The sequence below is a fragment of the Cenococcum geophilum genome (assembly GCF_001692895.1).
Source record: "Cenococcum geophilum 1.58 unplaced genomic scaffold K441scaffold_9, whole genome shotgun sequence".
Classification (NCBI taxonomy): Eukaryota; Fungi; Ascomycota; class Dothideomycetes; order Gloniales; family Gloniaceae; genus Cenococcum; species Cenococcum geophilum.
The window spans coordinates 3,135,002-3,156,826 of NW_027137567.1; the positions used below are offsets into that span (position 1 = coordinate 3,135,002).

Here is a 21,825-nt window from a genome sequence, read left to right on the forward strand (position 1 = left end):
GACGGTAATAAGTAAGTCTGGTTCCGGCCGACAGGTTGCCCAAGGAATCTAATCACTTCTGCGCCTTCAACCCTAATAACTTATCCGCATTCCTGAATGCGATTCCTTCCAACTCTTCCTGCGTCACTAACCCTGGCCCTCAAATCCTCTATAAAGTTCTTCCCCATCTCATCACAGAATGGATACCCAACGGAGAAAAGGATCCGCATAGGCGGCATAGTGTTCACCAAACAAGCTACTGGTGCCACCGAAACATCCCACTGGTCGTCAACTAGATATTGTTCAACCACACCTCTTTGAAGCTTGTCCTTGGTTTCTCAGGCCAATTCTGTGTCGCGCTAATGATGTGGGCGAGTATGAAAGGGATCAGCTGACTTATTTGACAAATGATGAGCTTGATCCGTGGGTGGCGATCGAAGACCCCGGCGGCGAAAAGACGAAGAATACACAAACCCATCTCAGAATGCTAGCCCCAGTCGGAAGTACCTAGCGATAAGGCCACCGATCCCGCATAGTTACCCTGATAATGAGGTGTAGGTGGTGGTGTCGGAAAATTCGGGTGTATGTAGAGCGATACGTTGAACTCTTCCGCGGCCATAAGGAGTGGCCAGAATCGCTCTTTATCCAAGAATTCTCCATGGTGGTGACTATTGATAAGAGCATCAACAAAATGGTGTTTTTGGACGCAGCGAATAAGTTCGTTAATGGCTTCCCTGGCGAATTTTCCAGGGTTTGCGATAATCGCAGAGTGAAGAGCATCGTTTGCTTCCTAGCAGGTGTTTGGATTTGGATTGACTAGAACATGGGAGAGTACTTGCACTGAGATCCCGCTGCTGCGCATGTCTCGGAGACGGGACGGGCCTGTTGTCTTCAGTTTGGACATACAAGGAGGTGCTAGGCTGGCATATTGTGTGTGGAGGCGGAGACGACCTTAGGATTAAGATATTGCTCCTCAAGAGTAATAAGAGGAAGTAAAGTGCTTTCCTGAAAAGGCCTCATTTCGAAGGAAACCCGTACGAGGATATGAATGCATGAGAGGAACGGTGTACTTGATTCTAGTATAGAGGAGTGGAGAGGCGGATGATGAAGTCTAGACGATTTGTTAGATTGGTCGATTCCGTTCAATTTCTTTGCCAGAAGTGGTATTTAGCATACTCAAGTAAGGTGGATTTCAAGAATATACCTTTACTGTATTTTTATTTGGGCGGAAGTTGCAAGCAACGTACCTACTTGATCGGGTGAGAGTTTTGATCAAGCCACTTTTTAGGTCCTATACATCGCTCGCCTTCATTTGAGAACAAAATAGGAAGGTATGGGCACAGTTCAGAAGCCAATTCTTAGAAGCCAGAAGGTAACGTTGGAAATTTTCCTTAGGGTGATATTCATTGAAAATTATTTCTTGATTGGCCGAGATATTAGAGAATCGAGAGCTCTGAAAAAGTTAAGGGATGGTGATCTAATAATCTTCGCGATAAGAGACACACGAGAGCATCCTGAGAGGCGTTCGAGCGGTTCTTGTCCCGCCGTGGGAACTGCTGATGATTAACTGAAGCAGCCTAGAACCAAATATATATACAGGAGCGCCTGTCAAAATTTCTTTATTTGAAGATTTTCATGGAGACATAACTAAGACACCAAAAATTGAACGCCTCAGAAGCGCAAGAGATAAGGGATGGAAATCCAGTCGAGTCGCTCTCACTAATGCGGCATAGGCGAGCACTACAAATACTGCTTTATTCACATACCCCTGCAACAGAAGAACTTGCTGAGTATAACGGTGCTGGAGAGGCTTGCGGCTGGAATGTTGAAAGGTTCGTCGTTTTCTGCGTTCGGTTTCCATCCCGCTCGCTTGGCCCGACTCCGCACGTCTCGTTTAGAACGTTCTAAATGCTTCTCGCATTTTACACTAAGATGGACCAAATGCTTCCTTTTAGCCTAAGGAAGCTGAGTGCTTACTGTTTACCGCTGGAATGGCATCTGCATCCGCAAATTACGCTTCACGAGGTAACTCTCTCCGAGAGCTAGTGCAGGTCCGCCATCGACCGTTCCAGACGGTCGGCATGGTGTAGTGCGGTAGAACCCTTGAAAATGAGCTTTTGCAACATATTTTCTAGTTGATCTCTGCAAACTTTCAGAGCAATTGGTTCTTTCACTTTCCACTCTGTTCGATTGAAGTCCACGATCTCATGTACGCGACCTGTATTATTTGTCAAATAGCTCTATCTCTTTAATTCGACCCTCCTTATCATTATAAAAATGAATGTCCCACCGTCCGCACCCTTAAACACAATAACCCACATTGTCCTCTTCAAATACTCGCCCTCTATAACCGGTCGGACCTAGAATCACACTTCTCATCTTTCCTTCCGCTGCAGCCGAAATGCCTGCACCCATCCACAGGAAAACCATACATGAAGAGCATGCGCATGGGAAAGAACTGGTCCTGGGGGCTGTTCAGTGAGGGCATGACACACGGATTCGTGCTTGAGTTCAAGAGCCAGGACGACTTGGACCACTATCTGACGCAGGATCCCATGCACAAAGCATTTTCGCAGGCCGCAAAAGACTTGATGTACGCCTCTGCTACCCTAAAATCCCTCCAAATATCAGTCTGTTAAAGAATTACTTGGTTTTCAGCGAAGATTCTGTAGGTTCGTTCTATCACCATCTGGCCTCATTCCTACAAGAAGCTAAATGGGTTCAGATATCGTCGACGGGTTCCTCTTCGGCCTCACCCCCTCGCTGCTGCTAATAGCTACGCGGGCTCTTGCCACTGCGGCGCCATAACGTATAGCTGCATTCTTACCTCTGCCTCTGCCGCACATGCCAGAAACTAGACGGCTGGCCGTACTCGTGCAACCAGATCATCCCCAAGGCCGATCTCAATATCACGAAGGAAGCGCCGAGCGTATACGCTTGCACCGGTGCATCGGGTAATATCTATTTCCCTTCTCTTTTGCCTCTCCTTATTTGTGACGTTTCCTTGGGTTTTGGTAAGGAGTGGCTGACAGCGGTGTAATTGTAAAGAAAAGCCAGTGCAGTGCTTTTATTGTGGCGACTACACGAGTCATACCTACCATCACCAAGCTGCGATGCCGGACAAGGTCATCGTGCGGACGCTACTGCTAGACCAGGGTAAAGACTTACCTGTCGGTGGGGAGATCTTCGCGGAGGGTAGGCTGTAGTGGGTTAGAGAGTTGCGGGAGGGGTTGGCGAATGGAATACAATGAATGAATGTTATTACTAGGGCTTGGCGGATGATGCGTTTAGGGTGGTGGTCGTTTGGAGTGGTTGATGGACGGAATTTCGGAAGGTTTATTTTAGGAAGTTGGTTAAGGGATGAGGTGAGAATCGAGTGGTTTGGATGCTTTGAAGGCGAGTGCACTTCTGGGATTTATACGGTTAACGGTCACAGCTATGATCGATGGTTAACTGGGGTAAGGATAAATTCACATTCAGGCACAAAAGTTTAGTGAGAAAAGATTTGCGTTATGCGGTCCACTCCAGAACTTTTTGGTATATCCCAGGGAGATCGTTTCTTACACACCAAAAGGCATGCAGTAAGATGTACAGAGAAAAAAATGTGTCATGATCCGTCCCAAACCCAAACTCATACCAATCCATTAAAAAGCCATGAAAAGCGCCGAATCGTACTGGGTATCCAAGAATCTTCTAAATACGTCACAAATATCCATTCTCGTCTCATCATCAATATCACAATGGCGGCCGGGTTAAATTCCATTTTGTCATGTGAACCCTCCTCTATAGGAGCGCAGTGTGATAGTTCTATCGCAGGAACGGTTGTGCATGCGATCCTGTGCTTCGCCCACTAACTTGAATGTACGACATGTCTAATATCTATGTCATAGCAATATAGTGGCGTAATTCATCGGTTCTTGCTCCCGAGCGTGATGCGCCTCAGCCGCGCCCGCGCTCCATGCTCATTTGCAGGCGCTGCGGGAGAGGTGGGGCTGTTTGTGCCGGACCGGGAGTTACTCTCGCTGCCGGAAGACGAGCGGCGCCGTGCCGTCTCGGCGAGGATGTCTTCGAGACTAACGTTGAGGTTGGAGTAGGAAGGCGCGTTGGAGGCGTCCAGGATCTCTGTGAACTTTGATTTTGCGCCGGATGACATTTTGAAGGGTTTGTAGATAAATATAGTATGGGGGTGTGGTATCGCAATTGTGGAGATTGTTTGGATTGATTCAGTTGAGGGACGCAATGGCGTATGAGTTTATATCGAAGTCGAAAAAGAGTAATGGGCAGTGCCATGGATTTGTATTGCGGGCGTTCAACCCTGCGCAAGCTTGAAGCCGCTCAAGCCACGCATAGCAGACCCTTCGTCTAGGCGTCGGATCAGGGTCCAAAGAATGCCGTGCTAGACTCCCGGGGTGCCGCAGCCACGGAGGCGCGAGTTGCTAATTTTGCCAATTTTGCGGACGAAATAAGTCCAAACTGGTGCAGGGATGACGGAGGTGGAGCGGTCTGGAGCGGCGCCGATGTCGATGATTGGAGGATTTGGCCGTGCATCGCGTGCCTTCATTAATCATGGTGCCGACGAAACGCCGAGGGATCGATACCCCTCGCTCTCTTCTTTGCTTTGTTTGTTGCCAGACTTTTTCCTGCTTGCCCCCCGTCAGGCTCTGGTGCGCTCGTGCCGCTGGGACTTTTCTGAAACTGTGGGAGACGCTAATTTAGGCTACCTAAATGCCTATTCAATACTTGCTTCCGCTAGCAATTAGCTTAACACATGGCTGCCCTGAGCAAAGCTTCCTATCCCTTGACCCGTTAGGGCGAGCAGAGGGGAAGGCCCGTGCGCGAACACCAGAATCAGAACAACGCGTAGAATTCAACCATCAAATACACCACCACCATGCCTTCTAATCACGCTAGACTTAATGCAGATCTTGTTCGGAAGACTCAATGTAAGATTCCCCCAAATAAAACGGCGAAAACCCCCCCCCCCCGAAGCCTTAGCCACTCTCCGAATTTTGTATTCCTAAGCACGGCTACCGAATCCCACTGATTTGATTGGTGGGCTCTTATCGATAACCTGCGTGCCCAAGTTAACGGGTTAAGGGATATCGAGCCGAATCTAGCCACCCCGGCAGGCGTTATAGCTTGTTGACAGCTGGGCGTCGAGCGGCGTGGAATGGTTGCGAATCCGCTTTGCCACAGCACACAATTAAAACGCGCACGCATCGTTGATCTTCAACGTGTTCAGAACTTTTAGCAGAGCAGCCTAGGATCTCTGTACGAGTCATTTGGGAATATTGGATAAGAAAGCGGACATGCATTCGTGGCTTCATGACTGAGTAAACTCCGACCTCGTCGTACATATCTCGAAGCCCTGTGTCGTGCTACATGTCCGCAGGTAAATTCCTACCAAAACCGCCATATCAATAGTCTATCCACATCATCATTATGCATGCACTCTATTGACAGTAGGGTTGTGCTGCTTTGAGCATCAAAATTAAGCCTCCGCAGCGATGTTAGCAAGAGGCCATCTTCCTAACTAGACGACATTTAATTTAATACTCATAACCATCCGCAGCCACGTCAACGGCCACGTCCACCTTCCCACGCACTCATGTTTGAGTTGTAGCCTCCCCTACCCCCTCCCCTACCCCTCCCGCGACCTCTGTGTCCACCTCTCCCACCCCGCTCAAAGCTGGAGCTAGATCCACCACGGAAATTATCCCGTCCTCGCTGGCTGTTTGGCCTAGGCCCTGTCCGCATCCTTTGTTGGACCTCTTCCTCCGAGGCCTCAAACGGGTTTGGCATCTGCAACAAGTCGCAGAATGCTTTTGTGTGGGGGTTGTTATATTCCTGAGGTTGGCCATTCACTCTCGGGCCAATCACGGTATCATACGGAGTAGCTGTTACTTCGAAATCCTCAGGGATCACCATTTTCCCTGTTTTGACCACGTTTTCTTCAACCCACGTCTCCTCCTGTTCAATCAGAGGAAGGTAGTGCGCATCGCCTTTATCGAAGGGAACTTTGGCGTCGGGATCACCAAGAATTAACTCCTTTGCGAAGACACGCGTAATCGCCAGCCATTCTCTGTCGTATTCTAACCGCATTGGCCTCACAAAATCTGAGGATTCCAGTGGCTCAATGTCGAGTAGTTGGAGGAAGTCTCTGTTAGGTAGGCACTTGTCCAGAGCAAGAAAGTAAGTGGTTTTATTTTTGATATCAGCTGGAGGAAGCAGTAAATTTGGTTTCGGTCTCGCTGAAGCGGTATTTGAGGTGGAACGCGCAAAGGATGCGGGTAGTAAGTCTCTCAGGTCTTGCGGTACTTCTGTAGTTGAAGTAGTACTTGGGCCATTCTGACTATCTGGCTCTGGAATGTCGGTGCTGGATGTTTGAGATACCCCCCCTTTTGGGTGCAGTGGATTATCGTCGTCCTCGAGATCTAGGTGTATCTCATCTTGATTCTTCTCTGCAGCCTGTGCAGCTGTGCTTGAAGGCCCTTCAATGTCGTCCATATCGAGGTCGATCTCTTCCTCATTCTTGAGGGCAGCCGGTGCCACAGGCTCTATGGCAGCAGGGGCGCTTAGCGGCTCGATAGGTCCCGAAAATTCTCTAGGTGGATAATATTCGTGCTCCAAGGTAGCAGAGTATTTGATGTGCATATGGGCACTGAACCAGTATGCAGGTCTCAACCGGTCCAAGACATATTTCGCTGCAACGCTCCCCAAACTGCCTTCTCTAGCTTCCGCTTCGAAGTGTGACTTCTTTCTAAACAACTCCCTCCAATTTCCCTTCCATTCGATGCCTCTAGGCCAGTCATGGCTGACAGCAATGTCAACCTGAGTCCGTATTTGCAGTAGTTTCCTGATATCCAGCTCCCTCACGTGATATATGCTCTTGATATCGTCCTGATTATACGGCAGCCGTTCATAGTGGGGTTTCTTGTAGTTATAACCCTTCCAAATCCCAGATAGACCGGCTATGCGTAGTGGCCCAAGTCGCACGACACTCGCTGCACCCATGTAATATATATTCGGCGCCGCCCAGCCTCCATAGTATAATTCCCATAGATAGTTGCTTGCTTCATGATTTCCGCCGACAAAGACGGTGAGGTATGGTGCTACTCGGGCTCCGGAGTAATATTCATGGAAGTCGCCAATTTCGCGGTATTTTGCAGGCATAGACACAACGTTCAGGTCCTGTGCGTTGCGCACTGCCTGGACATGTTAGTCATTTAACCAAGATTCTCGCTGGTAAGGGAGCATACCTGGAAATCTCCCCCAATGATCAATAGATCAACGCCATCCCAACTTTGTATCTCACATGTTTTCTGAATGGACGCGTAGATAGAATGTAGCGTGCCATGGCCCTAGCTCAGATTCAGTTTGCTAGTCATTGATCAGCAAGATGAGAAGTCTTACACATCCTTCAACGGCTATGCGTAGCCCTTTCTTCTCGACAATTGGTGTCTCCATTACTCTTCTCTACTACGCTGAAGAACTATAGCCAGAGTGGAATGCGACAATATGAGAAAATAATTGGTGGATATCAGCCGTCCATGGAGATCCTAATAAATAGAAAAATCTCGCAAGCGCACGAAGGTGCAGAACTTATTGCAAAAGCGGCTGCTCGAAGCTGTGTCGTTGGTCGCGAAAGGCGTAGAGTTTTATAGTCATGGGTCATAGGTCTCCGGTCGGAAAGCGATTTCATACCAAAACTTAACTTCTTCGTAGCGCATCTTTATAATAAAAACTTTTAAAATTCAAGCTATAAAATTTAATAATTACAAAGTTTTAGTTTATAAATTATCTACTTAGATTTTAATAATAAATTATTATTATTAAGATAAATAAATACTCTAAAGTTTATATACTTAAATTTTGAGCGAATTTATGTGGAAAATAGAGATTTTCAGCTTTTACTTAACTTTATAGCTTTATAATAATTTTCTATGTTATTATTATAACATACTACTAATAGAAAGTCTTAGTTAAGTAAAAACCTACTAATAGCTTTACTTTAAGCTTAATAAAATATCGTGGTGGGTATAAAATCTTGAAGTGTTTTAGGTGAGTTTTGCTGTGAAAAGGCTCCCGACTGAAACGAAAAATGGTTTGCGAGCGAGGATTCCACGAGCGGTCACACCTTCCTTCATCAAAGCAACTCAAATCACGTCTGGTCAACAGTCACGATGTCAAACAAGGATGCCTTTCAAGCAAGACTCAGATTTTTGAACGATTCAGCCCATCTCATCGCCATTGGATCACCAACCACTTCGGCAGTCCTCGGTTCACATTACGATAAGCTTCTAGCGGAGAACGACTTGGATCTGCAAGCTTCTAAGAAGGATCAAGACTCTCGTAGACGAGAGGTCTGCGGCGCGTGTGGCAGTCTAATGATTCCTGGATGGTCTTGCCATGTTATCCAGGAGAATATTAAACCAGAGGAAGCACAGAGAGCGAAGAAATTTTCGCGGAAACCAACTAGTAAACTCGAGAAAGCGAAGGTTTACTCCTGCTTGAGGTGCCATCGCAAGACCATCCAACCTGTGGTAGCCCGTGAATCCAAAGTCCTATTAAAGAAGCCTATAGTATCGAAATCACAGACCGTTCGACATGATGCATCTGCAGCAAGCATCACAGAATACGCAAGTGCGACTCCCAAATTAGCGAATGCAAGCAGCAAGAAGAGGGCCAAAGCTAGGAAGCAGGGAGGCCTGCAAGCTATGCTAGCCAAAAGCAAAACCGAACCCTTAGGGCCTAGTTCGGGAGATTTTGGACTCGATCTTATGGATCTAATGAGAAGCGACTGAAGGCCTCCACAGCAAACCCATGTGTTCCGTCGCATCAAGATTCGAATCTGGTAGGGCTGAAGGCCGACATGTATGGCGGGCAGCGCTAGAAAGCAAGCGAATTGCCCCACCGAGGGGCTCGCAAACCTCAATGCCTTTGTCATCCCCAATAACTTTTTGGCTTCAACAAACACACTGAAGCAGTACTCGCGTGGTGCTTGAGTCTCAACATCGAGACTGTCCATCAACTAGCTCCACCCTTTGGCTATTCAATCTTTCAAATCTTTCCTTAGCTTTTGGGATAGTCTTCTGCCATGGCGAGTCAGAGTCTTGCGCAAGACCTCTTCGAGGACATGAGCCGGAAAGTCGCAGACGCAAGTCGAGAAGGTGGTGGCGAAGATGGAGAAGCTAAAGTCGTCGATGAAATCGAGAGTTTATGCATGAACTGCCATGGAGATGTATGTCTTTCATCGTTGCGTATCTAACCCAAAAATTACAAGAGCTGAGTATTGTTTTGTTTTATAGGGCACCACCCGATTACTCCTCACAAAGATACCATTCTTCCGAGAAATCATCATCATGTCCTTCGATTGCCCTCACTGTCACTTCAGAAACTCCGAGATACAACCGGCAGGCGAAATACGGCAACGAGGTATAAAATACACATTGAAAGCGGACCAGGAAGGGGACCTTAACCGACAGATTGTTAAGAGCGATACTTGCCTATTCCGGATAGAAGATATTGATTTGGAAATACCGCCGGGAAGAGGGCAGTTGACAAACGTGGAGGGACTGTTGACCATGGTTGCCAGTGATCTTGAGCAGAAGCAGCCGGAGAGAAAAGAGCTAATTCTAGAAGTTTACAAGAAGATTGAAGGTATAATACAGACACTCAAGCATATGGCGGGCGGAAGCAAGTTCCCTTTCACGATAACTGTAGATGACCCTGCCGGGAACTCCTGGATAGAACCTTCTACAGACGACAAGCTAGGCAAATATACTCGGTATGAGTACCCAAGGAATGCAGAACAGAATGCGGCGCTAGGGCTGGCAAGCGGTGGCGAAGAGGCTCTGGCAACCGAATTACGACCCGAATATCACGCAAACCAAATGTATCCTCAGATGCCAGCGGAGTCGAGTGTTAATAATGTGGACGAGGAAGACATTGTGGAGAACCAAGTCTACTCATTTCCAGCTAGCTGCCCTGGCTGCGCGAAGCCATGTGCTACAAACATGAAGATGGTCAACATACCACATTTCAAGCAGGTTGTCTTGATGAGTACAGTTTGTGAGCACTGCGGTTGTAAGTTTCTCTCTTGTGAATTCGTTTGTAAGGTTCATGTTAACATTTGCTTGTAGATAGAAGTAATGAAGTCAAAACGGGCGGGGCAGTACCAGAGAAAGGTCGCCGAATCACATTGTCTGTTGAAAAAGCGGAGGATCTCACTAGAGATATCCTGAAATCCGAATCTTGTGCTATGCAATGCCCAGAACTCAACCTCAACGTCGAGCCAGGAACCCTAGGAGGACGTTTCACCACTATTGAGGGAATCCTTACACAAGTGCGTGATGACCTCCATACTTCCATCTTCGACGCGAGTGATAATACCGGAGGCGACTCCATGGATGCCACAGCAAAAGAGAAATGGGTCACTTTCTTCAGTCAGTTATCTGCTGCTATCAGAGGCGAAGTCAAGTTTACCATCATCCTTGAGGATCCACTAGCAAGCAGTTACGTGCAGAGCTTCACGGCACCGAAGCCAGATGGGCAGATGAAAGTAGAGGATTATGAGCGAACTAATGAGGAGGAGGAGCATCTTGGGCTAAAGGACATCAAGACGGAAGGTTATGAGGCAGAAGAAGCAGCAGTCAATGGCGAAGTTACTGCAACAGAGCCATGATGACCCTTTATTGGGAAAAGTTTGCTTTGGATTGCATTATTGGCAACCTGGATTGGCGCATGTAGATACCAATGCTTCCGCAAGCCGTGGTGGAGCAATTGAGAGATTTGTTGTTTACCTAACATTTTTGAACCAGCCGAAACGACTATACCATCTCAAGTTCTCGAATTCTAATACAAACAACCCACTGCTTTACTTGTGCAGCTGCGGTAGCTATTCTGCAAGCGGGTTTGCGTGGATGGTAACATCCTTAATAAACACCTTCTCCTTGGGCCTGCTCTTCTTATCAACCTCAACCTTCTCCAGATCATCTAGCACTTCCATTCCTTCAATCACCTTCCCAAACACGGTATTCTTCCCATCCAAGTGCGGCGCAGGTGCGAAGGTGATGAAGAATTGGCTGCCATTTGTATCTGGGCCTTTGTTGGCCATACTGACCACGCCACGCACATTATGCCTCAATGAGGGGCGTATTTCATCCTCAAAGAGAGAGTTTGGAGTAGGGTATATGGAGGTCGATGACTTCGACTTTGGGTCCGAAGCTGGCGATCCAGTCTGGATCATGAAGTTGGGGATCAGCCGGTGGAATGGGGAGCCATCGTAGAAGTTAGAGGCACAGAGGGCAAGGAAGTTCTCAGCGGTGCGAGGGACGGCTTCGCAGAATACTTCGATCTTGAGGTCGCCGCGCGTGGTGTGAAGCTAGACACAAGGATAGATGTTAGTATCGATGTGTTCAGCAATAACTAGAAAATGCACCATCACGGTAGCAGGCCCGTGGTTGATGCTGCACCTCACACGAGAATTCGGAATTCGGAGAATTGGGGTCATTGAGGCGTTCAGTTGAGACGTAATACATGGGATTGATAGGTTGGGCGAGCCTTGCGGGCTAGAGCAAGCAGCTGGGTATGCATGAAATGGATCGTCTTACGGTGACAGACATTGCCGTGGCCGTCCAGCTTACCAAACATGTCTTGAGTAGCTGGCGCTGGTGATGTCGATGAGGTGGCTTTGGCGGCCGTTGATGAACTTGACGTTGGCTTTCTTGAGCATCAGCGCTCGTCCCCGTCTGCCGACCGCAAGTCGTGACACAACCTCGCAAAGCAGACGCCCACCCAGCCAGACAGGGAGCCTCACCAACACCAACACCAAGCCCGAAGTCTTCCCTGCTCACCCTGCCACTGCTCACCCAGCCCACTGCATTCTTCCTCCTGTACATCCCGCGCCGTAATCGCCCTGCTTGAATATCTCATTGCGACCGTTGACCTTCCTTCGATTTCCTACCCCACCGTGCGCTGCTGAAACAGCTGTCCTATCACAGAGCTGGTCCTCCCACGATCCACCGCGCAGCCCTACGCAGCAACCCTCGCTCCCGCCTTCTCCGCAGCCCTCAGCCCGTTGCTTTTGGCGCAAATCCCCGAACATCACCCTTCTACCACACCTCCACATTCTTAGGACTAGTGCGCCCGGGAGACAGTTGAGTTCGAGGAAGGCGAGACTTCAGGCACAGCAGAGAGCCCGGAGAGCTGGAGAGAGGAGCGCAGCAGCACCGATTCCCATGCGGCCCTCCCCACCGCCGCAGGCCAGCGCCGACAACCCTTCTCTCTGAGATAAGATGACGGCGTTTGTGCGGGTCTCTGGACCGCCAAATAGTAATTTCCTCGTGGGTTATCCGGGCATTTCGGCTACTTTGGTAGGTCGTGTCTCAGCTTATCACAACATCATATACCACCATTGCACATCAACATTGTTAATCAGCATTGCTTATCGTTCTTTTGTCTATCAATCGCTTCCAGTCACGTAGCAGATCTATCATTTCTCCTCGGGTGAGCATTATACTGACCCCCTTTTGTAGCCTCGAATAGAAGGCAAGGTCGAAATTCGTCCACTCGTAGGTGTCAGCGCACCCGTCCTTGTCTCTCTCGTCACCATTGCTCTACAGCGCCGAGAAACTATACACCCTTCCGCCGATTCCGTCACAAAGAAGCATCTCGCTGCACCCCGTAAGGAAATTACCGATGTTGTCGGCAAAGAAATGCTATTATTCCGCTGTCCGGCAGGGAAAGAGTACGAAAGTGTGCTGAGCATGGATCTCCCCTTCGTAATATTTATCCCATACGGCAGAGGCGGAGAGGAGGTGGCTCGGAGAGTACCACCGGCGAGCTTACAGCTGCCAAGTAGGACGGCAGAAACGTATTATGAGTTGGTCGTGACGGTGCAGCAAGGGCACCAGGAGCAAAAGAAGTATGCGTTTCCCGTACCAATCAGTCGATACGACACATTATCTACATTCGGAATGTACAACCGGCCAGAGAGCGCAGAGCGCGTCACGGATCACCTCGTCACATTAGGCATATCACTACCACGCTGGTCGTATGGTCCGCTGGATCCTGTCAGCGTGTACATAAAACTATCACCAAACCCGGACTGGCTCTCAAAGGCGAAAAAGGTGACGATTCAGAAAATTACTGTAGGCATTGATGAAGAAACTATTTTCAATCACGAAGGCGACGAACCGTCGCGGAAAGTGAAGACATTAGCAAAGACGACGCAGGCAGTCGGAGTTAAGATGCCCGAAGCTGGCTACTTCACGAATCTGGGATTAGTGTTCCCGGCAAAGGATCTAAGGGATAATGACGGCATAATACCAAGGGGAAAGAAAGAGTTCCCTATGTATACAGTCAGTGGCTTTACGACTACGGGGACGCTGTACAAAATTGAGTACTATCTAACCGTTAAAGTGAGTGACTCTATTAAGCGATTTCCCTTTTGCCTCGCTAGCCGAAAATCCAGTAATCTTATCAACCTCTCCTGGGCACCAAGGGTTTAGGAAAATTTAGTACTAATGGTCTTAATAGGCTCAAATGTCAGCAGCAAAAGATATTCTACTACGCCAACCGATCGTCGTGTGTCCCTTCGACCACGCCGGCTGTAAAGAGGAAATGGAAGCAATAGAACAGGCCGCTAAAGACGCCGCACATGTCTCACCCGACAACCCAATGCTACCCGCCAGCAGTATTATTAAATCGTCTGAGCCCGAAGGTCTGAGGGCATTAGGGATGGCAATGGTGGGCGGTGTGAGGAAACCCCTTATTGAGTGAGCGAAGGATAGGAGGGAAGGGGATATCCTGGATGCCTTGTTTCTTCAAAAAGAGGACTGCTAAGAGTGAAGGAGTTGAGTGAGCGGTGGACGCGGAAGGGGCGGGCAAGGAGGCCTGGAGCTGAGTGATCTCGGGGGCGGATCCGGCGTGAGAGCAAACGAGGTGCCAGGAACCGAATGTCTCGAGAAGGGTAGGAGGCGGACGAAAGGCGTATTGCGCGACATTTCCCAGGGAAAACGCCGACCACGAAACGAATCTCCTTGCTTTGCCCTAATTGTGCGTGGGATGGCGAGTAGGCGTGCATCTGAGCGGGGGTGTGTTGATATTTCCCTACGGGGCGTTTCACGGAACTTCTATCAGGATTTTGACATGGAAACCATATTCGATCGGCGCCTCTCATTTTTTGGATGACATGGAGCCGGGGAGCCAGAGGATCGTTCTCCTTTCTTTTTTTGGGGAGGATTTAGGGACTCGCGGGTGTACTGCATTTGCATGGTGTTGGCGAGTCCTCGGCTTTATTTTCACTCATGGATAATCGATCTTGCAGAAGGACACTCTTTGTGCCGTGTAAGTGTGGGATGAGGTTTGGGGGTTTGTGGAGAGAGGATGTGAGGGAGGAGAGCAGAGATGATATGAGAGAGCACGCATTGCGACCTCTGCCAGTATCGGTGTACTTTATGTCCTTTGTGGGCACGATGGCATGGCATACGAATTCATAAACAACCCTTCTTACTCCAGCTATTCTTTTGGCTGTTTGAACGTTTCAAAATGAGACTATTTCGCTCTACCCAGAAATACGCGGTCTAAGTAGGCCGGGGTTTGGGTCGATGAGCAAGCGTGAAAACAGGACCTGACTGAGCGGTTGATGTGGAAGAACTTGGGGGTGGTTTCGAGGCAATATGCTCGTCTACCATAGCTTTTATGTCCTGATATTGTTGACTTGAGGCCCCAAAAGTGAAGAGGGCGTTGCGCATGCTGGATTGGAGCTGAGAAGGGTAAGAGGATGTTCCGAAAGGGTATTAGTGGGTAGGAGTACGTACGGAAGCAAGGAGGTCGTCGTTAGAGGACATTCTGCTGTGTGGTAAGCTGAGAAGGGTAAGTCGAAGGTGTTGGGGGTTCAAAGTCGGTGAGACTGGGGAAAGTCTAGCCTTAGTCGGGGAGAATAAGCGAAGAGGGTTTGTTTTACCATCCGTTCTATCCCCATACTTTGTCAAGCTTGGCATTAACCCTCAATTCATGATATCTGTCTGCACTTTGTTACCTGGAACTCATTTGGATAGGGTCGACCTAAAGAGACGAGATTAGGCTAGCCATGTTCATGCGCTGGACGGTCGCTACCCGCCATGGCTTCATCAAGCCGGAAACGAAAGCGCGACATGCTCGACGATGATAATCTGTGTCGACGCTGCAATGCCATTGACTTCGACACTATCTTTCTCCAAGATGTGACTGAAAAGATTGGATCTTTTGTAGCAGATGTGGGCCGGATTACGCGTGAAGGGCTGACTGCGACTTGCCCATTTTGCCGTTTCATGGCTCACGTTGTCTTCTCCTGCCCTGGCACAGATGCATCGCAAGAAGACGTGGAATTTTCTTTGCGAGCATTCTCAAGCGCAACAAGCATTGGCCACATCATTAACCGCCGGAACTCCCAGTTCATGCCGAAAATCGAAAACACGGCAGTCCTTGGTTTAGTTAAAGCAGAAAAATCAAATTCTCAAAAGCCTCAACTCCTCTCACATGAGATTTTGAAGCAATGGGGCTATATTTGTCCGATAGCCTTGCCAACCCGTTCAGTTCACCCGCGTGTCATTGGACGCAGCATCGAGCCAGATGCCATTGACTACGAATTAATAAAGAGCTGGGTCCGGTTTTGTACGAATTGCCATGTTAAGACTTGTAGGATTCTAGATGATAGTTGCACGCCCCCATGCAGACTCATAGACTGCTCGACTAGGAAGGTAGTCGAAGCTCCAAAGAACTGTCAGTATGTGGCTATGAGCTACGTCTGGGGTATAAAGGAGAAGGACGCCAGAAATTACCTTGTTTGTACTGAGACGGGTCTACTTCCTAAGCACCTCCCAACCGTAATTGAGGACGCCATGACCGTTGTCCGAAGCCTCGATTTACAGTACCTGTGGGTCGACCGCTACTGCATCATCCAAAACGATGATACGGATGTTCTCAAGCATATGGGCATAATGGATCTTATTTACAATCATGCACACATGACCATCATCGCCGCGGCTGGTAGTGACCCTTCTTTCGGGCTCCCAGGGGTAGGAAGCAGGTCTCGAATACCGCAGCCATGCGCCAATGTTAAGGGCCATGTACTTGTCTCTACCCTACCTGACCCACAGGACATGGTCAAAAGATCGAAATGGATGGAGCGAGCTTGGGTATGTCAGATAATTGCTCGCAAGTCCCATAGCTAACAATCATCTAGGTATACCAGGAAGCTCTCTTCTCTATAAGGCGTCTAATATTCACAGAGCATCAAGTCTATTTCGAGTGCAACAACATGCATTGCCACGAGTCTATTCAAACCCCTTTAGAAGCGTTCCATACGAACGACAGACGCAGATACAGGACCTGCATACGCCATGGGATGTTCAGAGGCGGTTTTGGGAAGAGATGTTGGCCCCTAACATCTCATATTCAGAAGTATTCCGAGAAAGCATTAACCTACCAAAGCGACATTCTCCGAGGAATGCTTGGCATATTCCGAGCGTTCGAAAAGTTTTCCTATCCAATCCACCACATCTTAGGCGTGCCTATCGAATTTGACATGGACTTGACCTACTGGAAACAGCAAGGTGCTATTTACAAGCAGTACCGTGCCTACCCGTGGAAGCTGTCGGCAAGCTTCGCTAGGGGCCTTTGCTGGTCTCTACAAAGCCCCGCGCCACGGCGTGACGGATTCCCTAGTTGGTCCTGGACAGGCTGGGCTGGCTCTCTTCGCGAGTGGCTTACGTTCGAGAAGCTCAGTGCTCAGGAGAACCCTGGGATAGAATTCCGAGTTGCCTTGGAGGATGGAAGTTTCGCCACGCTCCACGAGCTGTATGGCTTTACAGGATCTAAAGTTGCCGTCTCGAAAACCTCCCAACATCTTGACGTTGAAGCTTGGACCATTCAGATTCTTATCGTCTCTAGTTCATACCCAGAGATATCTCAGGGTTCCACGGAATCCGAGAAGCTCACTCAGCAAGAAGGCATGCGCGAATTCTATGCCAAAGCCGAACTCAACGACGGCACCTCGGTCTACTCGCCGTTGATTCTATCCAAACAACCCGGAGGTGGGAACGACTTCGTTACTCGGCTTCACGATAGTACTTGGGATTGCATTGTCCTTAGTTACAGAAAGCAGGCCAGCAGGAGTCCAGTCGTAATGGTTATCGAAGACCAGGAAGATGGGGCTGAACGTATAGGGCTTGTTGACTTCTGGACATGTTGGTCTGATATCAACGAGTCACGAAGTAGTATCGTCCTGGATGACCGAAAGCTATTAAAGACCAGACGGAAGATTCGGTTAAGTTAGAACATTGACGGTCTTGATTCCTTGCTTCTGTGGAAACGAATGGGAAGGGCTGTTAGTGCGCAAAACTCCGAGGCGAGATCCGGTTAGTCGTTGCGATGACGTATTCATTTAAGACGACTTCCTGAAGTGTTTAGAAGTAATCATACAGAGAAACTTTTACAATTTTCTTGGGGGAGTAAAGACTTCTTCAAGATTTCGCCGCAACCCAGTGCAAGCTCTGCTAAAGGCCGGAAACCTTCCCCAATGCCTTAATGTAAAGGGACAGAAAAGCTGGTTGGCTGGCAACAACCATAGCAACCGCATTTCGCTCTAGTTTCTACATGACCTCAATCTTGAAAGTATTTATGCTCCTTGAAGACGGCCAGAAGCCCAAATTTACTCCTATCTTACCGAACTCTCGATTTTGAATCCCCTCCTATAAATTTCAATTCTCTAATGTGGCGTGATATATCACTTGCATCTAAGTTATGCCTAGAACACATAATCTTTAGAGGCATTAACAGGGCATTTCTCTCTCCACTGGCAGCACATTTACAAGTCGGTTCATGAGTTGAAATCTCGAGTCCTGTTACTGCCCTCATTTATAGGGATATAATGCCATCTTCGCATGGTAAATGAAAAAAATTACAAACCCGCTTCGGCTGATTTCAGTCAATCATGCAACATCAATAATCTTACAACTACAAACGGCCCGCCGAATTCGTTAATCATTCAAGTAAGCAGCAAACGAGCATCCTCCAAAATAAACAAAGGGCTACCAATTTGCTCAATATCACTAGAGGAGAAAGCGTGCAATTTGGAGACCGACCATACACCCCGCCAGTACCACCCGCTCACGAGTTCTTTTTCAAGAGCTTGACTAGCTCCTCGCGGAACTTCTCGTGGTTCTCCTGCGTGCTCTTGAAGCCGCCCCAGCGCCTATAATACGGAAAACCATTCCGATTCGACTCAGGCGACGACTCCTCCCGCGGTTCCGGAAACGAGATGACGTCGACGCCCGCGGCCATATCGCCGGCGCGCGCGCCCGCAGCCTCGAGCCAGTAGTGGGCGTCGCGGTAGAACTGCAGGGCGGCCTTGTCGGCGGCGGCCCACCAGCCGGCCACGCAGTCGAGGTGCAGGCGGCGCAGGCCGACGGCGTCGGCCAGCATCATGAAGGAGACGTGGTTCATGGCGTTGTGCACGCCGCGGCCGGCGCCCCAGGCCTGGATCGTGACGTCGGCGATGCGCGCGCGCTCGCGGCCCGTCTGCGCGAGCAAGGTGTGCAGGCACGTCGTGTCCTCGACGAACAGCGCGTTCTGCGTGTACAGCATCGGCGCGGCCTCGTCGTATACCTGCCGGCTGGCGCGGAGCAGTTGCGGCGCGAGCAGGTTGTTCAGCGACTGGTTGGCGGGCGGACGCTCTGATGGGGAGGGGCTGGCTCCGGAGGCGTCGTCGCTGCCGTCTTGCGGACTGGCATCCTGCTGGCCGGCGTTGTCGGCTGGCTGGACGGGCGGCTGTGGATGCTCTGATAATAGCCTGCGCTTGACGACGCGGCGATAGGCTTTGCTCTTCGAAACGAGGTAGATGCCGTTGGTGTCGACGAGGGAGTAATGGTATATCATGTTCCGTAGCTCGGCCGGGAGCTTGAAGAACGGGAAGGCCGAAGGTTTGCGCCGCTTTGTGATGGCGGTTTGGGTCTTCGCAGACGCCTTGCGGTTCTTTTTTGGTTGCTGGTGGGCTTTTCGTCAGACAGTGGGAGACTGCGAAAGCAATGCAGTACCAACCTTCCCCTTCTGAGTCTCCTTGGAAGTCACCTTTTGAGCGGCCATGTTGTGCAGCGCCTGGAGTTATCAGGCTGGCTTTCGAGGTCCGGACTCTGAGGAATTGCTTCGTGAGAGAGGAGAGTAAGTAGAAGGATGGTTATCTGGGAAAGGCAGGCTCAAGGCTGAGGGTGTGCTGGAGATTAAGTCAGCGTAATGGAAGTTCAAAAGTCACAAGGAGACGCGTTGAGTTCGTGTTAAGTAGAGAACCTGTCGTGGCGATGACCCAGGCAGCAATGAGAAAGTGTAGTCCTAATTCGGCTTAGGACAAGGCATCAACCTCAGGGCTCAACGTTCGGGGATGCGCAGGGAAAGACTCGCCCTGCGCCTTGATCCAATAAGATTCGATTAAGCCCATCTAAGACGCTTTAAGCAGACTGAAAATCCTAAGAATTGCTAGGACCGCGTCCGACGTTGGCGCGTCGGAACGGCATTTATTCGGCGCTGATAGCCCTACGACTCCAGCAGCTGCTCCTGCTGTGCCGCGTCTTACACTCCTCCCGAGAGCAAAGCCATCGTCTGAACCGTCCTATTTTAATTGACCTCCAGAATTCATATAATGCAGCCTCGAGCCGAAAAGCGCCACGCGGCCTGTGATGAATGCCGTGAGTGTCACTGGTGTGCTTTGACCCGCCGCACGGGACTTAATCGTCACTAGGAACAAGGAAGCTGAAATGCTCTGGCGAGCTGCCGCAATGTGAAAGATGTCAGCAAGAGAGTATCCAATGCGTATACTCTGCCCAGAAACGGATGGGCAGACCCAGGAAAAGGCGGCGAGACGATACAGATCAGCCTGTTCAACAATCTTCTCAGAGTGTCGATATCGCTTGTTCGTTGGCAAGCTTTCCCGGACCCGGTAGTATCAGTGATATCGGCCCTATATCACCTGCAAATTCAGATGGCCACGGATCACTCTACGGCATTCCCTCAGACGAGGACATGACACTGCCGTTTCTGGACCAGGACCACCTGGACTTGATCGATTTACAAGCACAAGAATCAATACAGCCACAAGGGTCAGCATTAAATAAGCACCATTGAATGCTTATGCTAACTAATAAACAGTACTGGAGTACCATCTACAGTAGCGCCAGCATGGACCGTGACGGGAGACGTGCCGGATCTCAGTATATTGAACATCCCTCCCTCAGATCAGTTCCCCAAGCTCCCCTGTCCCTGCCTCTCGACAATGTACCTGACCCTTACTAATCTTCAAACGTTGAACTCCTTCGCATTCCCATCTGTCTTGCCACACTTACGTTCAGCTTTGCAAAGCACTTTTGATATTCTAAACTGTCCAAATTGCCCCAAGGAGACCTTCTCCGCTATTCAAAATGTCATGACGCTCAGCGCTCTGTTGACAGCTATCGCTGAACGCTTTCACAAAGTGTTGCGTGCAATCAACGAAGAAGCTGCGAGGCTAGAGCAGGCGGGCTTGACCAAGGAGTATCGGATGGGCGACATGTCAGTGGAAACACTCCACCTGCACACAGGCGAGCTTGACTGCCCCATGGGCTTTGAAATCGAGCTGGCCGCAGAGGAATGGCGAAAACTCGCGAAGAAGGTTGTCAAAACCGAGGTGTTAGGGAAAGGGAAAGCACCTAACCCTCTCATTAACCTTGTGGAGCAGATGGAGCAGCGACAGAAGAAATGGCACACGGTTGGAGATTACACGGAGCGCGGGCACGTGTTTGGAGACTGTAGAGAGGTGATGCCGCATAATAGCCGTGAGCCTGTGTGTTTGCGAATGATGATTGATGGGATGGACTGGACATAGCATTTTACATGCGTTTGAAGACTGTAAGGCACGATCCGTCTAGCTGGTGCCATAATATGCACATTTTGAATGAACACTTGAAGAACGCTAGAATGCAATGTGTAGTAGAATAGCTTTCACAACTTTCTGCAGCAAGTAAAGGCTTCCTTGAGCCTTTGCTACTGTTAACTATAAGCTCTGTTGGATGGTCTAAAACTAATGACACAGAAAGCTGGCCGGCACTGATTAAAATCGCTGTTAAATTTTGATATTAGCAAAATAATTTCGTCTCCTTGTCTGCCTTACAGTCGGCATACGCATAGTAAGCACCGAAGGTAACCGTCCAGCGGGGGGTTACCTGCAGTTTATTTCCCTGCATTGTGCAGTCTTCCAGATGGGCCGGTCCCATAAGCATTATATCCGGATGACAAGATGCATTTGTACCTCTCATCTCCGCGGCCGGGACACGTCTTGGAGGTTGACATGGCACTTGACAGTTGGCAACTTCAGACAAGAGGATCGCATGATGGGACAGGATCGAGAGAGATGGTCCCAAGGACACTGCAGCGAAAAGGACATGTACTGTATTTCTATATTGAATGATAGCTGACGGTACGCCAAGATTCCCAGTGATATCGAGCCAGATCGACGGGCTGCAGTTTTGGGGGGTGGGGTGCGGCTGAGACGACGGTAATTCCGGCCTTTCAACGTGAGTCACTCTCCAACCCGCGATGTCGTTTGTCGCTGTCCAATCTGGGGTTTGCGGGGACCGTTCTGGGCGCGTTAAAGCCCGGTTTTTAAGACCGCTCACCGCTGCTTCAGCAGAACACGAAGAAACATGTCCAGCTGCCCATCCGCGGCCGACCCCGAGACCGATCAAAAAGGGCGTTTCAGTGCACCGCCCTTATACGCAATCCCCCCGTGCTCGTAAACCCGTGCGAAAATCAATGGCAGGGCGCAAGGCGGGCGGG

The 21,825-nt window shown here is 49.5% G+C and overlaps 11 protein-coding genes across 11 annotated transcripts; 7 read left to right on the plus strand and 4 right to left on the minus strand.

The window, feature by feature from the left end:
* Positions 1–52: 52 nt before the first annotated feature.
* On the minus strand, positions 53–883 carry K441DRAFT_685449 (uncharacterized protein; the record flags this gene model as incomplete). The annotated part of the gene is made up of 5 exons (XM_067651886.1): positions 53–138; positions 176–260; positions 293–466; positions 503–769; positions 815–883. 5 exons carry the CDS (start codon positions 881–883, stop codon positions 53–55), a joined length of 681 nt encoding a protein of 226 aa, XP_067507322.1.
* Positions 884–2,360: 1,477 nt separating this feature from the next.
* On the plus strand, positions 2,361–2,555 carry K441DRAFT_422310 (uncharacterized protein; the record flags this gene model as incomplete). The annotated part of the gene is made up of 1 exon (XM_067641553.1): positions 2,361–2,555. A coding segment is annotated over one exon (195 nt), but the record flags the coding sequence as incomplete, so codon positions are not given.
* Positions 2,556–2,806: 251 nt separating this feature from the next.
* K441DRAFT_547080 (uncharacterized protein) lies at positions 2,807–3,185 on the plus strand (the record flags this gene model as incomplete). The annotated part of the gene is made up of 2 exons (XM_067642894.1): positions 2,807–2,933; positions 3,028–3,185. Coding segments are annotated over 2 exons (285 nt in total), but the record flags the coding sequence as incomplete, so codon positions are not given.
* A 2,371-nt stretch (positions 3,186–5,556) lies between these two features.
* On the minus strand, positions 5,557–7,648 carry K441DRAFT_703957 (lariat debranching enzyme; the record flags this gene model as incomplete). Its single annotated transcript, XM_067653507.1, has 4 exons — positions 7,393–7,648; positions 7,239–7,340; positions 6,333–7,188; positions 5,557–6,299 (listed from the first exon to the last, which is right to left on the minus strand). Exons 1-4 carry the CDS (start codon positions 7,444–7,446, stop codon positions 5,557–5,559), a joined length of 1,755 nt encoding a protein of 584 aa, XP_067507325.1. The 5' UTR covers positions 7,447–7,648.
* A 514-nt stretch (positions 7,649–8,162) lies between these two features.
* K441DRAFT_675196 (uncharacterized protein) lies at positions 8,163–8,783 on the plus strand (the record flags this gene model as incomplete). Its single annotated transcript, XM_067650832.1, has 1 exon — positions 8,163–8,783. One exon carries the CDS (start codon positions 8,163–8,165, stop codon positions 8,781–8,783), a length of 621 nt encoding a protein of 206 aa, XP_067507326.1.
* A 290-nt stretch (positions 8,784–9,073) lies between these two features.
* On the plus strand, positions 9,074–10,648 carry K441DRAFT_631120 (zinc finger protein-like protein zpr1; the record flags this gene model as incomplete). The annotated part of the gene is made up of 3 exons (XM_067646300.1): positions 9,074–9,220; positions 9,288–10,065; positions 10,122–10,648. Coding segments are annotated over 3 exons (1,449 nt in total), but the record flags the coding sequence as incomplete, so codon positions are not given.
* Positions 10,497–11,735, minus strand: K441DRAFT_655752 (cyclophilin-like protein). Its single transcript, XM_067647911.1, has 2 exons — positions 11,592–11,735; positions 10,497–11,362 (listed from the first exon to the last, which is right to left on the minus strand). Exons 1-2 carry the CDS (start codon positions 11,601–11,603, stop codon positions 10,877–10,879), a joined length of 498 nt encoding a protein of 165 aa, XP_067507328.1. The 5' UTR covers positions 11,604–11,735; the 3' UTR covers positions 10,497–10,876.
* Positions 11,736–12,077: 342 nt separating this feature from the next.
* On the plus strand, positions 12,078–14,025 carry K441DRAFT_372153 (arrestin domain conatining protein). Its single transcript, XM_067641457.1, has 3 exons — positions 12,078–12,353; positions 12,516–13,400; positions 13,519–14,025. Exons 1-3 carry the CDS (start codon positions 12,276–12,278, stop codon positions 13,759–13,761), a joined length of 1,206 nt encoding a protein of 401 aa, XP_067507329.1. The 5' UTR covers positions 12,078–12,275; the 3' UTR covers positions 13,762–14,025.
* A 1,394-nt stretch (positions 14,026–15,419) lies between these two features.
* K441DRAFT_546365 (HET-domain-containing protein) lies at positions 15,420–17,299 on the plus strand (the record flags this gene model as incomplete). Its single annotated transcript, XM_067642857.1, has 2 exons — positions 15,420–16,160; positions 16,208–17,299. 2 exons carry the CDS (start codon positions 15,420–15,422, stop codon positions 17,297–17,299), a joined length of 1,833 nt encoding a protein of 610 aa, XP_067507330.1.
* Positions 17,300–18,132: 833 nt separating this feature from the next.
* Positions 18,133–18,948, minus strand: K441DRAFT_546503 (uncharacterized protein; the record flags this gene model as incomplete). The annotated part of the gene is made up of 1 exon (XM_067642866.1): positions 18,133–18,948. A coding segment is annotated over one exon (816 nt), but the record flags the coding sequence as incomplete, so codon positions are not given.
* A 631-nt stretch (positions 18,949–19,579) lies between these two features.
* K441DRAFT_631136 (uncharacterized protein) lies at positions 19,580–21,053 on the plus strand. Its single transcript, XM_067646301.1, has 3 exons — positions 19,580–19,703; positions 19,757–20,114; positions 20,164–21,053. The coding sequence occupies exons 1-3, from the start codon at positions 19,658–19,660 to the stop codon at positions 20,873–20,875; spliced, it is 1,116 nt and encodes a 371-aa protein (XP_067507332.1). The 5' UTR covers positions 19,580–19,657; the 3' UTR covers positions 20,876–21,053.
* The last annotated feature ends 772 nt before the right edge of the window (positions 21,054–21,825 follow it).